This window comes from Sphaerodactylus townsendi, linkage group LG02 (assembly GCF_021028975.2).
Source record: "Sphaerodactylus townsendi isolate TG3544 linkage group LG02, MPM_Stown_v2.3, whole genome shotgun sequence".
NCBI classification, from domain to species: domain Eukaryota; kingdom Metazoa; phylum Chordata; class Lepidosauria; order Squamata; family Sphaerodactylidae; genus Sphaerodactylus; species Sphaerodactylus townsendi.
In genome coordinates, this window is record NC_059426.1 from 100450244 (window position 1) to 100465711 (window position 15468).

A 15468-nucleotide genomic window follows, 5' to 3' on the forward strand; every position below is an offset into this window, starting at 1 on the left:
GTGAAATAATAAAAAAAATATTGGGAAGAGATAATTAGCTCCCATTGAAGTAATTTTAAACCAAATTACAAAGGAAAGCAGAAATTTTTTCTCCTGGGTTTATTTAAAACAATAAAACAATAGAACGTAAATAACAACCTGTTCATGTATTTAATCACTACAGCAAGAATGGAAATTGCAAAAAATTCAGGAAAGAACCACATCCCCCCAACGTGGAAGACTGGAATAGAAGATTGTATCAAGTAATGGAGGCGGATAAATTAACCTGCATGTTAAAGGATAACCCAGAAAAATTTTAAAAAACATGGAAATTATATGTTGATTATCTAGAGAAAATGTTAAATTGAAAAACTGAAAAAGTAATCTAAATATGTAATTATAAATACCTGGTCGATGTTACCTGTCTTATCTGATAAACCTGACTCTTTTGTATTTAAAGGAAAGCAAAGAAAATGACGAAGAGAGACAACAAACAAACAAGGCAAACAATGAGAAGATTGCACTATATATATAGGGTCTATAGAGTTTAAGATTAAATAGATTAAGAATAATTACAAGAGTTACGATAAGAAATAAGAGTAAATGAGAGATAAAGCATAAAATGGAGATTTGTACTAAAGATGTCTATATTATTTTGTAAAAGAATGTTATTCGTATATAATTAAAGATGTTTTTGCCTGAAGATATAGAATTAAGAATAGGGGAGGCAGGAGAAAGAACCAGTAGAGAGATGGCAATATTTCTCAGAAAAACTTTGAGAGTCAGAGCAAGATGATTAAAGGAGAGAAAAATTAAAAATAAAATAAGGGAAAGGAAGAAAAGAATAAAAATAACTGGGATAATTCCCACTGAACTTGACCTGGAACGTTAATTTATTAGACGGAGTCAATTAAGGGGGAGGAAGGGAACAATTCAAAGTAAATAACCAAGAAATTTAAATGAGGGTGAAAACGAACCCTTGAGAAGGGGAAATATATTAGCGGCTTGTTTATTAGTTATAACATATGTTAAGTACATGGGTCAATATTTGACCAAAAGTGAAGGTCAAAAGTTAATTTTTATAGACAAAAACGGACTATGTTGGATGCCCAAGTGTTGAAACGACTGAATGTAATATGTAAAATGTTTTAAAATTCAATAAAAACTATTTTCTAAAAAAAAAAAAAAAAAAAAAGGATTTCTGCTGTTGTTTTTTTTTATTGCTTTTTAGAAATTTGGGGATCCAGATCCGCACAGGAAAGCAATTTGGAGATGCAGATCAGCACAGGAAAATAGTGCTAGTGGTGTCAGAATTTAATCTCCCCACTCCCTTCATCTAGATTGAGAGGTGGGATGATTTTGAACTATCTAGTCCACGTGCTCATTTTCCTTACTCCACTTTAAGGTTTTAATGTTTCTAGCCTCGCACCTACTTTGATCCTGCAGTACTTCTCTCATTCATTTTTGCTTTGTGCTCAGGGCTGTCCATTCTTCTTAAGCCTGCTCAGGGGTTCTTATTACTGACCCTCTGAATTTTTTTTACCAGAATACATCAGAAAAGTGCCTTACCTTTATAGTCTCTAGAAAACCTTGTAAAATAGTTATATCCCATGTAGCTTTTCAATTATTTATTTGAGAACACAGTGTTAGCCACTAGTGGTTCAGGCTGCTAAGGGCTTTGTGATTAACAGATACTTTAGCCTGTTAATTTGTTCTTAATTAATGTCTGATTGTATGCCTTGATGGCATTTTATATGCAAAACTTTGAGCATTGTTTGGATCATTCTCTCTATATAAAAAACTAACAGTGTATTTGTTAGTGGTAGTATAACTCAGTAACTGCTGGGCCAATTCCTCTGAAAATTCTCAGCCACTATAGTCAGCCAGGTGAGAGTGTTTTTAGATGTTCACATACCTGAAATTTCACACCTGGCCCACATAAAACGCCCTTTTCCTGGTGCTCCATGGTGAAGGACATGCAGCTGCCTGTGTGTAACTGTCAACCTTAAAATGTTCGTGCAGCTTAGAATGTTCGCTCAGATGGCCAGATATGAGCAGTGAAAACAGTACATAGGCAGTTACTCGAGTGGAAGTGAAATACATACACACACATATACACAAGGGAGAGGGAGGGGTGGCATGCAAGGGAAGAGAGGGAGGGAGAGGAAAGGGACGGAGGGGGAGGCATGCAAGGGAAGAGAAGTGAGATAGGGGAGACAGTGAGGGGTGGCATTCAAGGGAGGGGAGGCAGGGGGCCCAGCATCTTGATATGACCCACCCACCCTAGCGGAGGGAAAGGGAAGGGAGGGAGAGGGAGGGGGAGGGGGAGGGGTGGCATGCAAGGGAAGAGAAGTGAGGGAGGGAAGAGAGCGAGGGGCGACATGCAAGGGACGGGAGGGAGGGGCCAGGCACCATAGATTCCCTGAATACTGTGGTTACAGTTAAGAAAACCAGGCATGTATTACTCAGGAGTAAGCTCAGTAAAGCAACTGTGACATACTTTGCATGGCTGCGTCGCGCCCCTCAGAGGGTTTCCTCAGAAGCTACACCCATTGCAACCAACCAAACTTACTCCCAGGTAAAGGATCATTACCAGCCAGCCTAGAGAGGTGCCTTTCCATCCCCCCCCCCCAAGGAATGCGGGCACACACATCAATGACATCGTACAATATCAGGCTGCGTGTTTGCATGAGCACGTACTGCTGCCTCTGCAATTGATTTGCTGCTACTGTTCATTTCCCATTTCACCACAATAAGCCACAGCAACGTGTGGCTGGGCCCCGCTAGTGTTGGGATAAAAATACTTTAAGTACAGCTTGCATAAAAATGGAGATGTAAGCTATATACTGATTCTTTATGTCACTGGCCTTTGGAAAATAGGTTTATGGCAGTAAGTTCTGCTATTATATAATGGAGATTGAAGTTGTATCTTGAATGCTACTGAGCAAACTTCCAGGGATGCACAGAGTCTATATTTCTTCTCAACCCTCCCTTCCAACATTTCTGAAACCCGCAATGATGGGCAGGATAGGATCTGCCTCTTTTAAGAGCAACCAATGAGAGTCAATGGAATGTTGGGGAGAAGGAAAATACAATGTCTGAATGAAACTGTGAAAAAGAACTGCTTAGAACAGGCTGAAAATAGTCAATTTGTAACAAAGAATCCCAACTGCGGAAATAGGACCACAGTTCAAAAGCAATGGAAGCAAAATGTTTTAACTTCTACCTAATTTGCTTCAGTGTTATTTTTAAATTGCAAATAGAAGTTAAATCCTTTTTTTTTTGTTTACCTGTGGGACTTGTGTTTTAGGGAAAGAAAAACACACACGCACACATTAGTATCTTGACCATGCATAAATGGTGGTAGCATGTGAATGAAACAGTGTATAAGCCCTAACCTCAATAACTCTGTGGCCCCTTCCGCACACACAAAATAATGCATTTTCAAACCACTTTCGCAACTGTTTGCAAGTGGATTTTGCCATTCCGCACAGCTTCAAAGAGCACTGAAAGCAGTTTGAAAGTGCATTATTCTGCATGTGCGGAATGAGCCTCTGTGAGGGCCTGTTATTAAAGGAGGCTGGGCTATTCTGTTTGCTCCTGTCTGGGAGTTAGAGAGAGAAGACCTGATGCGTGAAATAGTCTCTCTCTATATTTTAAAATAGATGAGAAAGATGGAAGGTGTGACATCCTGGCCTACATGTTCTGTAAACCTGAGAGAGAGAGAGGTTGCTGAGGATGGGTAGGCACTCTGTGTGAATGGAGGAGTGTCACAGCTAACATTTGAGAGTCTAAGGCCCCTTCCGCACACGCAAAATAATGTATTTTCAAACCTCTTCCACAACTGTTTGCAAGTGGATTTTGCTATTCTGAACAGCTTCAAAGAGCACTGAAAGCAGTTTGAAAGTGCATTATTCTGCGTGTGCGGAATGAGCCTGAGATAAACAAGTTCTTTAGGATTGAAATTTCAGTCCAGATATGCACTGTAATGACCAAAGGATCTTAGTTTTAGTCTGAGGCCTGTATGCTACTCTGATTCATTCAAGATGCTGTAATCAAACAGCACTTGTCTTCTTATCTCTTATGGCCTAAAGAAGGTTCTGTGTTTTCCACGCTGATTCTCCATCTTGTACACACAAAGCAGTTGTGAAATAAGGACTACAAGGCACCTCAATTTGTGTACCATCTAGCTGAATAGGGCTGTTGGATGGTTCAGACCAATAATTTTAAAAAGCCCTATGATTAGCAACTTAATACAATGGGCACTGACTAGAATTCATCAAAAGCTAAAGCTGATAAAAACTAAATTGCAAAACTGGAGTATGTCTTTATTGGTTTGTGAAAATGTTCACATTGTAAAAAATAAGAGTTAAAACATTTTTAGAAAGTTTCTATTTATTACTAATGCACCAAATGATTTCTGTTCCACTCTATACAGTCATCATTCAAATAATCCTTGAACAATGATTATCCTAGCAAGGCACAACAGTTATCAAACATAGGCAAAGAAAATTAGCAAAATCTATAAACCAAATTCCAGCATTTTTCCATATCAGTGAGATGATTGACCTACACCCCCCCACCAACCCCCCAGAAAGGCATTTATTTACATAGTATGCACACAATATTTTCAAATTTACTTGATGTAGATGAAAAAAACCAGCTGAATTGATAGGCTGAATAAGGTCATTATTTAACAAATGAATAAAACAATACCCCACATGATTATATAAAGTCCTGATTGATCTGGGATTGTATGAGAACATATTTTATACATGCTTACAACTGTTTAAAGCTATATTGTACCCTTCAGTCACAACAGATTGGAAAGAACAGCCAAAAGGCAAAAAGCAAGACTCTGAAAAGCAGGCACATGAGTTATTGCTACAATTGAATACATTATCAGGTCAAGTCTGAAAAACATAAAGTAAATGAAGAACCATGCTTATGTCTGAAAAGATGTACAGATGTTTTGCAGTTGGTTCTATTGTGGGCTGCAAAATAGCATGGTACTACAGAAGTAGCATGGCAATTCATGCATCTAGCAAGAGACCTGATAATCTGATTGTACCTCATTTGGGACAGTAAAATGTCTGAATCTGTGTTTTAAAAACTTAATATGAAAAATAGCCTCAATTGGAAATTTATGATGCTATAAAAACGAAGATTGGGAGTGTCCTTAAATATTTCCAGTCTGTCAGACACTTCAAAAAAATACTCTTTTATCTATTGGAGTGAACAATGTCTGAAGTTTGAAGATTCTGCAGGAGAAAAGGCCATTTAGATAGGATAGTGAGATCAGCACTTTTCTTGATAAGTGTCATTCCTCGATTGCTATTCTTAGGGCAATATTCTGCTTCTTCTCAGAAGTTCCATAACTCTACATCTCTCTCTCAGCTAATAATTTAGCTAGAAACCTGTCCATATCTCTACTCTCCATTATCACGTATGTTAATTCCTGGATAAAGTTTTCTCTAAACTTTGATTAGTTGGTACACCTTTGTTGCATTAATCACTCAGCCAACATTATCAAACACTGTACTGCCCTAATGCACATGTAGGTTATACATGCTTTCTGACCTTCTTCTGGTACCTGGTGACCTTTCAGAGTGTCACTGGTGGCCACAGTGCAGGGACTTTTGGGCCAACTGATGATGTAAATCCCCAGGATTACCATTAAATGTTAATCATGGTCGTGTAGGAAAGGCAAGTTAAGATGACATCTTACAGAAACTTTAGCACAGATTAATGCTATTATGGATTGGACATTTCAGGCACCAGTTCTTCCTACTGCTGCTGGTGAAACATACTTGTGAGAGAAGTACATTTTTGACATCTTTAATGTCAGTGCAAAATTTGTGTTCCCTTACACTACATCAGAACCTGCTAGTTAAGCTAAGCCTTGAAATTCCTTCTTTGTGTGGCTAGCTTTACACTCTGTTCCTTTCCAAAGCCAGGTGGCTATCCAACCAATAGCTGTATTGATCTAGCCACTTGGCTATCCAACCAAGTGGCTATATCAACCAATAAGCACATATCTGTATGTACTCACAAAAATCATCACTACTCTTTGTGGGCTGACCTAACACTTTCTTCTCAACCACCAACATCTGACAGATTTACTATATTGAAACAGGTTCTTTGGGTGGGAACAAGCCACAAGTTGATTTAAAATTCTTTCAGAGCTTCCTATTAATGCATTCACATCTAAATATAATTCATCAGTTAAAATCATTTAATGTACTTTTCAGCAGCTTGTAAGCATTCATTCTTTGGTGGTAATTTGAAAACAAAAACAGCTGGCAAATTATAGTTTCTTTATAGACTGGGAAAAAAACTGCAGCCTATAAATCAAGACATTAATTCTGACATTAATATGGTGGCGGAAAGGGCCATCAAGTAACAGCTGGCTTATAGTGACCCAATAGGGTTTTCAAGGCAAGAGATGTTTGGAAATGATTTGCTTGCCTCCCCATTGGCTGACAGAGTTTGAGAGGATTGTGATTGCTCAAGGCCTTCATGTGGGGGAGTGGGGAATCAAACCTGGTTTTCCAGATTAAAGTCCACCACTCTTAACCACCACACCACGCCAGCTTTCTGACATTAATATTCAGGTGATAAAAGAGCTGATATTTTCCACAAGCTATTTTCATTTTCCACACTAAGCACTTTGTCACCCTACTCCATCAATTTGCTTACAGTCATAGGACATAGACAGAGTCATGGAATGATCTTGCCAGCAAAAGGTACCCCAAACAATTTCAGTGGAAGGACTCTGCACACAAAGAAACAGGATGACTGAATACAGTAGGCCCTTTCTATGAATGAGGGTTCCTGCAAGTATAGGATTTCATTGTACTTTCAAAGGCACAAGAACTTTGTAAGGGTTTTTCTCATACAAATATATACCACATTTTATTACTTTAATGTGAACCATATTGTTTAAGTCATTCTAAGAATACATTCATAGAGTAATAATTTGGCTAAAAATATATGTCTATTTTGTATTTGATTTTAATAATTAGCCTATAAAGGGTAACTTGCTATAAAAAGATACAGTACTAGAAATAAATAGTTCTACAGTTCAACAATCCACAAAATGGGTTGCTATTTCCAGTCTGTGTATAATTTTCACAAATCCTTTTAAAGCGTCAACTAATTTGACTATACTCAAGAAGATAGTATGGACCGACATATACAGAGTCCCCAATGAAATGAGAAAGTAATTTCACTTAATCTCCTTTTTGGTTTTGTAATGGGCAGAAACAACCAAGTAGCTGTCTGGATTCATGTCCTTGATGGTTGGAGACTTGTTCTGGATTGGCGATGTTTTCCCATCCACCCGAGAGATCTGCAGCATCCGGCATGGGTCGTGTTTCAGCAAATACCCTGCAAATGTCTCCCATCCTCCTCCTACACGAACCATCACGTGTTTGTTGTGGAGCATCTGTATTTGTAAAAAAAGAAAAAGAGAAAAGAAGAAAACCCTGAAAAAGCAGGATTTATGTTTGCAATTGGTAACTATTCCCAAAGTGGTTTAAAACCAATTTAGTTCTATTAAATACTATTGACATCACTGGGACTATGAGCTCAATCCTAAAACAAATAATGCTGTTCCATTATGTGACAGATAAACCAGATCTGCTACAGAGAGTACACTCAATAGAAAGTCACAATTAGTACAGGATCCTTTACATGGTTCCAAACACATGTGTCTTATTCATGCTTCACATTTTTAGAGGCTTACTTAAAAAAAGGAGGTTATAATTCAAAATTGTAATATGGAAAGTGATTTAAAAATGTTTATAACTGAAGGTAATTAGTGTTGTGAAATGATGTAAAACAGCCTGGTTGACAACCCAAATAACTACTGGCGGTTGAATATAGAGTATGAATTTTTCCCTTGTGTTTTCTTTTTGTCACCAAAATTCATAATGTTGCTAAAGAATGATCCAGCACAGATGCAGGTGACAGAAGATTTTAATGTGCCCCTCTTGGCAACCATGAGTCTGAGACCATACAGCTACAACATACCATACTAATATTATAATTTCATTTTTTAAAAATAATATCAGATTGTGAATATTCAAAGCTTGCCTAGTAGGCTTCCAAAGAGAAAATAAATGAAAAACAATTGAAATCTCCCATGTCAGACAGAAGACAGGGGCAGCCCAATCCAGAGTCCCGAGGTGGCCAGGGATGGGACTGCTGCAGTGCTGCCCTGGCATCCCCAGAGAGCTTTTTGGTGGTATGGGGATGCAAAAAAACCCCTCCCCACTACTGAAAAGACTGCCACTTGCCAGGCCCCCATGTATCCAGCCATGCAAATGTCTATGTAATAATTTCAGGAGATGTTTGTGATTATGAAGCATATAAATCTTTATTATAGCTTGTTTCCTCTGAGAGAAAACTTCCATGAGAGAGCTCTTTACTTCAATAAAAACACTTGAATAAAGCATTTGCAGAATATTGAAAATGAAGAAATACTAGCCAAAATGAGCAGCCACAGTAATGCTTAAGGAAAACAAAATTATAGTAAAACTGACCTACCATATTTACATCACAGTATCTTAAATGCAGAATGCGGCGGCCAGGCTCCTTATGGGCACTGCAAGCAGGGACTGGATTACCCTGGTCCTGTACCATCTACACTGGCTGCCAATTGAGTACCGGGTCATGTTCAAAGTGTTCGTTTTGACCTGTTTACCTGAGGGACCCCATATTGCCCCGCTAGGCCACTCCGTTCTTCGCAGGATGACCTACTGGTGATCCCTGGCCCGAAAGCGATCAGGCTGGTCTCTACAAGGGCCAGGGTTTTTACAGCCCTGGCCCCTACCTGGTGGAACAGGTTCCCTCAGGAGGTCAGGGCCCTGCGAGACCTGCAGAGTTTTCGCAGGGCCTGTAAGATGGACCTGTTCTGCCAGGCATTTGGCCAACCTGGCTGAGTACATCGTGCCTTCTCCATCTGGCCTCCCATGGTTATGAAGGGGGGAGGGCGCTTGACGCCATCGGTTGTTTTATGGTTCCTGTTTTTATAGATTATATATGGGGTATTTATATTGGGTTTTAACTTTATGTTTCGAGGCTTACATTTTAATTTGTTGTTCACCACTCTCAGCCCTCTGGGGGAGGGCGGTTTTTTAAATGTGATATAATAAATAATAAATTATTATTATTATTATTATTATTATTATTATTATTATTATTATTATTATTATTATTATTAATTCAATTTCTATACCGCCCGATCCCCAAACGGCTCCGGGCGGTGAACAACATAATATATAAACAATAAAAAGGAGCAAATCCGGTAAAATACAAACATAGGCTCCGTCAATAAAACATCTTAAAATACATAAAAACAGTGGCTAACAATTAGCAAATTAAACAAGAGGCGTCCAGGCTCAATTTAAAAACCCACCCCAAGAAGGGGGGGGACGGCAGGCCCCTCAATATGAGGAGCTCTGTTGTACCAGTGCCAAAGCAGGAGCAGTGGGGGGGCACCATATCAGCGGCTGGACACTCCAAAGGCCCGGTGGAACAACACAGTCTTACAGGCCCTGCGGAACTCACCAAGGTCCCGCAGGGCCCGGACAGTTGGTGGGAGGGTGTTTCACCAGGCCGGGGCCAGCGCTGTGAAAGTCCTGGCCCGTGTGGAGGCCAGCCGCATCATTGAGGGGCCGGGGACCACCAGCAAATTGGCCTCTGCTGAACGCAGAGGCCGAGTAGGGACATATGGGGTGATGCGGTCCCGAAGGTACGAGTCTGTTGACTTTATAAAGGTCTGTTGACTTTATAATAGGCTCACTTTTTCACTTTTTTCGCTGTTCCTGCTTTGGGAAGCTTTTGATCTAACTTATTTTTGATACAGCAAGGTTAGAATGTCAGACTGGGATCTGGCAGACCCTGGTTCCATATGCACTCTGACATGGAAGCTCATTGGGTGACTTTGGACCAGTAACACACTCTCAGCCTAGTCTACCTCACAAAATTATTGTGAGAATAAAAGGGAGGAGAGCAGAAGAATATAACCTGCTTTGAGTGCCCATTGAGGAGAAAGGCAGGGTATAAATAAATGAAACAAATACAAGTGTAATTTGTTGTGCTATCCCAACTCAGGTGCTCTAACTACTCAATTTGTTTCCTCTCTACAAACTAAGGCTGATTCTGCATGGGCCAAAAACAGCAGTGTGAAAACTGTGAAAATGGTGTAAAAGGGTTTATACTGTTTTCACACCGTTTTCACACTGTTGTTTTAAGCCTGTGCGGAATCAGCCTAAGATTCGAAGCCACAGTAAAATAACATAATTAACATAATACAACTTAGAGTGGTTCCCTTACCATCCCAAGAATGAAATGAATATTCAAATAACTTATTTTCACATATATTTTAATGTTTGGGGTATGGAATAGAATATTATTAAATTAATCACCATCCCTTCACATATACTTGGTGGTGGGAAGTGCCACCAAATCACAGCTGATTTATGGCAACCGTATAAGGTTTCAAGGCAAGAAACAGTCATTAGTAGTTGTTCATCGCCTTCCTCTATGTAGCAACCCCGGCCTTACTTGGTGGTCTCCCATTCAAATACTAACCGGGGCTGATACTGCTCAGTTTCTGAAATCTGATGAAATTGGGCTAGCCTGGCCTATCCAGGTGAGGGCTCACATATACCTAAGGCTCACATATACCTATTTCTTCATAGAGATTAGCAAATGCATTTGGGAAACAGGATGTTGTTTTACTTTAAAGAATCCAACTTCTTTAATAAATACCTCATGCTATGTCAGAAAACCCAGCACTGAGTCATATCTATCCAACAGACAGAGAGGGTGCTGAAAAAATGGTAGATGTGCTTATATAAACTGTAATATTATATTTGCATTTCTAAATCTTATTCCTTTAAAACCCAGATATAAAAAAAAATATTGACCTGTATCACCCAGGCTAACCCAATCTTATCAGCTTGAAAAGGGGGACCTTCATAAGGAAGTCCAGGGTTGCTATGCAAAGGCAGACAATAGCAAACAACCTATTTCCATCTCTTACCTTGAATACCCCATGAGAAGTTGCCTAATTCAGCTGTGGCTTGACAGCATACATACACAGGCTTTTAGAAAATGATCTCCATATTGAAAAAATCAGGAAGTTTGTAATTAAGTTTGCCAATATAACTTTATCTGCAGCAGCCATTTTTGTTGTTATTCTCAAGTCACAGCTGACTTATGGTGACCGAATAGGGTTTCCAAGGCACGAGACATTCAGAGGTAGTTTGCCACATCATAACCTTGGTATTCTCTGGAGGTCTTTCATCCAAATACTTGCTGGGGCTGACCCTGATTAGTTTCTGTGATCTGATGAGATCAGGCTAGCCAAGAACTATCCAGGTCAGGGAGAACAGCCATTAGGGAGAGCTAAAGGCTTTGGGGGGCTGTTATAATTACAATCTTTTGTGGTAATTTTTTTTAAATACCAGTGGCGGATCTGAGAAGCACATGGGGAGACTTCCCCTCCCCTCCACAGGAACACATGCAAAGAACACATGCACACACACCAACACACACACAAATTGCTTGCACATGATGGTCCGCCTGCCTGCCTGCCCTACCTGTCTGGTTGTGGAGGGAAGTTAAGATGGTGGTTTTCACTCTGCTCCCTCATCCCCTTCCAGCTTGAAGAACCACTGCTTCTGCCCAGTTGGCTCATGGGGGGGGGGGTCAGTGGCAAAGGAAGATGTCTTGTCCCTTGCCCTCCTTTCCCACCAACCAGTCCTGCAGCACTGGCAGTGGAGCAGGAGAAGCAGCTCAGCTCACCCAGCAGGTGGTGATGGAGGGGGGACAACAGCAGTTTCCACATGTCCAACCTGCTTGACTCCCACCTTTCTCTCATATTTCCTGGGATCTCAAATCTGCTTTGCTAAGAAGTTCACAACAAAGTTGGGTGGCCATGTTAAAGGGAAAGTCCAGATCTTCTTGGTCCTATCCACACTGGTGCCATTTCCCTGTCCCTGTCCACAAATGGCCATTTCCTCCTCATCATTAGAAGACTTTTTAATTTAAAAAATTGCAAATGAATATCCTTATAGTGGTATAATGTTATAACGTGGTATAATGTATCTATCAGGTTCTCTGGATTCCCTACTTTCATTTTTAAAAGTAAGTCTTCAGTCACATTTCTTAAGAGAATGGCTGATTATAGACAAGGCATCTGCTGCACAATGGGGGCAAATGTCTGTCGTAGTAAAATTTCTTGTATGGACATGTTTCCTTCAGCCTCATTTTCACTTTCTAGTCTCCCTGTGGCAAACAAGACCACTTATAGCACAAATTTAATTTTGCTTCACTGCCAGAGCGGGGAGATTTGCCAATTAGTACAGCTCTGTCCTGGACCTCTGCCCTCTGCCCACCGCTAGACTGCCTAGCTCCACCCTTGCCACTCTTTGTACTGCCATCCATGTCTTCCCTCTTGCCCCTCCTTCTATGTTGCTGGCTCCTTCCCTTGTCATGTTACCTAGCTCCACCCTTCCCACTCTTCGTACTGCCATTCATGTCTTCCCTCCTGCCCCTCCTTCTAAGTTGCCGGCTCCTTCCTTCTTCTCTAAACACTCATATTGATAGATCAGTGTATCAGTATAACACAGTAGACTTTTGCAAAGAACAGCAGAAACAGGGTCAGTTTCTGGCTCCATCCCACCTTTCCCAATCTGCTTCTACACTCCTTGATGATTGGGAGGGCTTTTAAAAACTTTTTTTCAGACAAGGCTTTAAAAAAAACAAGCCTGTCTGCCACACCAGCAGCAAAAGGCTGGGGGGAGGGGACAGTGTGTGAATGTCTGTGGAGGGGGAGGGAGGGGGGAGAGAATATCAGCTCTATAGTATTGAAGGGTTACTGAGTGTTATCAGATCTGTTTCTTTAATAGGGGCAGTGTTAAGAGAACCAGGAAACAGAAGTCTGTTGAGACTAGCTGCGGGGAGGACTGGGCTGCCTCATTGTGGGTAAACAGAGAAACAGGAGGAGACCAGCCCTACCACACAGCTAAAAGGTTCAAGGTAAGTGTTCCATGAATAATGGGCCAATGTATTTTTCCCTTATATCTGTACAAGGCGGAAGGAAGGGAGTGGGGAATTCAGCAGACCTTCTTATAATGATATAAAATTGCTAATTAAAAAAACCTGAAAAGGCTCTTGGAAGGTAGAGATTAGTAACTGCCACAGGTTTAGGACAGGAGAACCATGGGAAGCCTCACTGTTGCTGCATTGTATATTTAGCTGCAGCAATGGAGCAATCTCATATGCACATACCCACGTGGAAAACAGAACTGACGTGGGGTACCCAAATAGGCTGCTGAAATCTAACTAAACTCAGTGGAAATTAGGCAGCCAAAGGATTCTACAAGTCATACTGAATTCAGAAATAGATAAAGCTTTCTTTACAAGTTTCTGCTGTGCCTTTAATCTTCAGTCTATAAAATAAAATAAAATGGAGTCATAAACATAATAATTAGGCACACTACAAGTACAACAGATGATGACTTCTTGACTTCAAAGATAATTTCTAGCCTGAAGGAAATGGCATTTCCCTCCTGCTAAGTTCGGGCTCAATGAAAGATTCATAAGCTTTGGAGTGGATCAATCAACACAAACCTTTAGAGGTCACCCTTCTACCCAGGGAACAAATGCGTGGACTTCTGAAATTTGATCAACAATACACTGAAGGCATTTTCCTTCCTTTTTTGTCACTCATTTCAGCTATATAAGCAGATCTGAATAACATTGAGGTTCTTACAATTATTTGCAAAGTGACAGCATTTTAAGCTTGGATATTCAGGAATTCTTTACCCAAGGCATCAGAGATGAAAGCCTGTCAACAGATTTTCTGCTAGAAAGGAAATGGAAGCATTTATTTTCTATTAGAAAGCCCTTGTCCGCATTCACACCAAACTAGAAAGCTAGCTTGAAAATCAGCACAAAATCTGTTCATTACCACAGTTTTATTCTTCAGTGAATAGTTAAAGTGAAGGGTTTCCTTCCCTTTTTAAATGCAAGACATTTGGCTAGATGCCTTCCTTTTTAACATTACTTTCTTCTTCCCAACTATGTCAAGGAAATTCCAAGATGCCCATAAAATAATTGCTGAAACAGATGAAAGTCCATTTCCTCCAGTATTCTGTCCCCAGCAGAGGCCAGTCAGTGGCCTCTGGTAGAGTCATAAACAAGGAATTATGGAGTTATTCTTTGTTGCTACAAATTTACTAATCAAATACAAGCCTTTGTAGGGAGGTGTTATTTTTATCCATCATGGCCTATAAATAAATAAATCTTTCTATTAATTTGTCTTATTTTTAAAGAACTGATTATGTAATGTCAAAGGCTTTCACGGCCGGAATCATTTTGGTGGTAGAGCTTGGTTTCCGTGCTGTATGGTCATGAAATTTAGAAGAGCCTCTTCTCTCCTGGCAGTTTAAGCCTGCATCTGTGAAACATGGCATCTTCAGAGGATCTCCTCTGAAGATGCCAGCCACAGATGCAGGCGAAACATCAGGAGAGAATACTGCTAGAACATGGCCATACAGCCCGGAAACCACACAGCACCCCAGAACTGATTATGTTGATGTCTGCAATTGGGTCATATCAATTTCATGTATCAACTATATATTGGCAATAGAAGGAAACATGAATTTGGAATAAGAAAATTGCTGTTTATTTCTACTACATCTGATCATACATTAATAACCCAATCCAGAGCTCCTGGGTGGGTGCAGACAGCGCCACCCCAGAGCCGCCCTGACCCCACCAAAGGACTTTCCCACAGTGCTGGAAGCTCAAAAAGGTTTTAAAAATGGAACTCTTCCATAAGGGAAAACAGAGATACACTACAAAAATCATGGCATATCTCTGCTGATGGCTCTGCCAGTGCATGGGGCCTGGCTGGGCACAGGAAGCCAACTAAGGTCAGCCCCACCTTGTGGCCCATCCCTGAATGCCTCCGCCCTCGAATGCCCCTGGCCACACACAAACTTTTTGAATTGGTGTGCCTGTGCAATGGAGGAAATTTACAGGTAGGGCATCGCGGAGCCGTGTGGCACCCAGCTGCCCAGGTAAGTTGCCTCTCTACTGGCACATTTGCCTGTTGCACTGGCAGAATGAGCACTCATGCCAGTGCAGGGGTGCAATGGCTCCAGAGGGACATTCACACTCCAGCCCCGATTAAGTTGTAAATAAATTTACATTGACCTCAAGACAGATTATATGTGTCAATTTATTTGTTACAATAATCACTGTTCAAAAGTATGAAAAATAAATGAAGAACAGAATTTAGAAAAGTGCCTCAGTTTTTTACATTGCATTTTGCAGGTGTACCATATTTTCAAAGTATTCCAAGTGTGGGTGTGAAAGAATGGAAGTCCCTCCAGTTCTTTCTGGTTGGCCTGCTGAAAAGCCCCGTGACCTTAGTCTTCAAGTGGCTCCATTACCCCTTTCCCTCAC

General features: G+C 40.5%; 1 protein-coding gene across 3 annotated transcripts in view; it reads right to left on the reverse strand.

The window, feature by feature from the left end:
• Positions 1 to 4356: 4356 nt before the first annotated feature.
• GAS2 (growth arrest specific 2) overlaps positions 4357 to 15468 on the reverse strand; it is a 161390-nt gene continuing 150278 nt past the window's right edge. For all 3 annotated transcript variants that reach the window (XM_048484414.1, XM_048484412.1, XM_048484413.1), the window contains one exon: positions 4357 to 7426. In XM_048484414.1, coding sequence (XP_048340371.1) covers positions 7208 to 7426 — 219 coding nt within the window. In that variant the 3' untranslated portion in view covers positions 4357 to 7207. The remainder of the gene's footprint in view (positions 7427 to 15468) is intronic.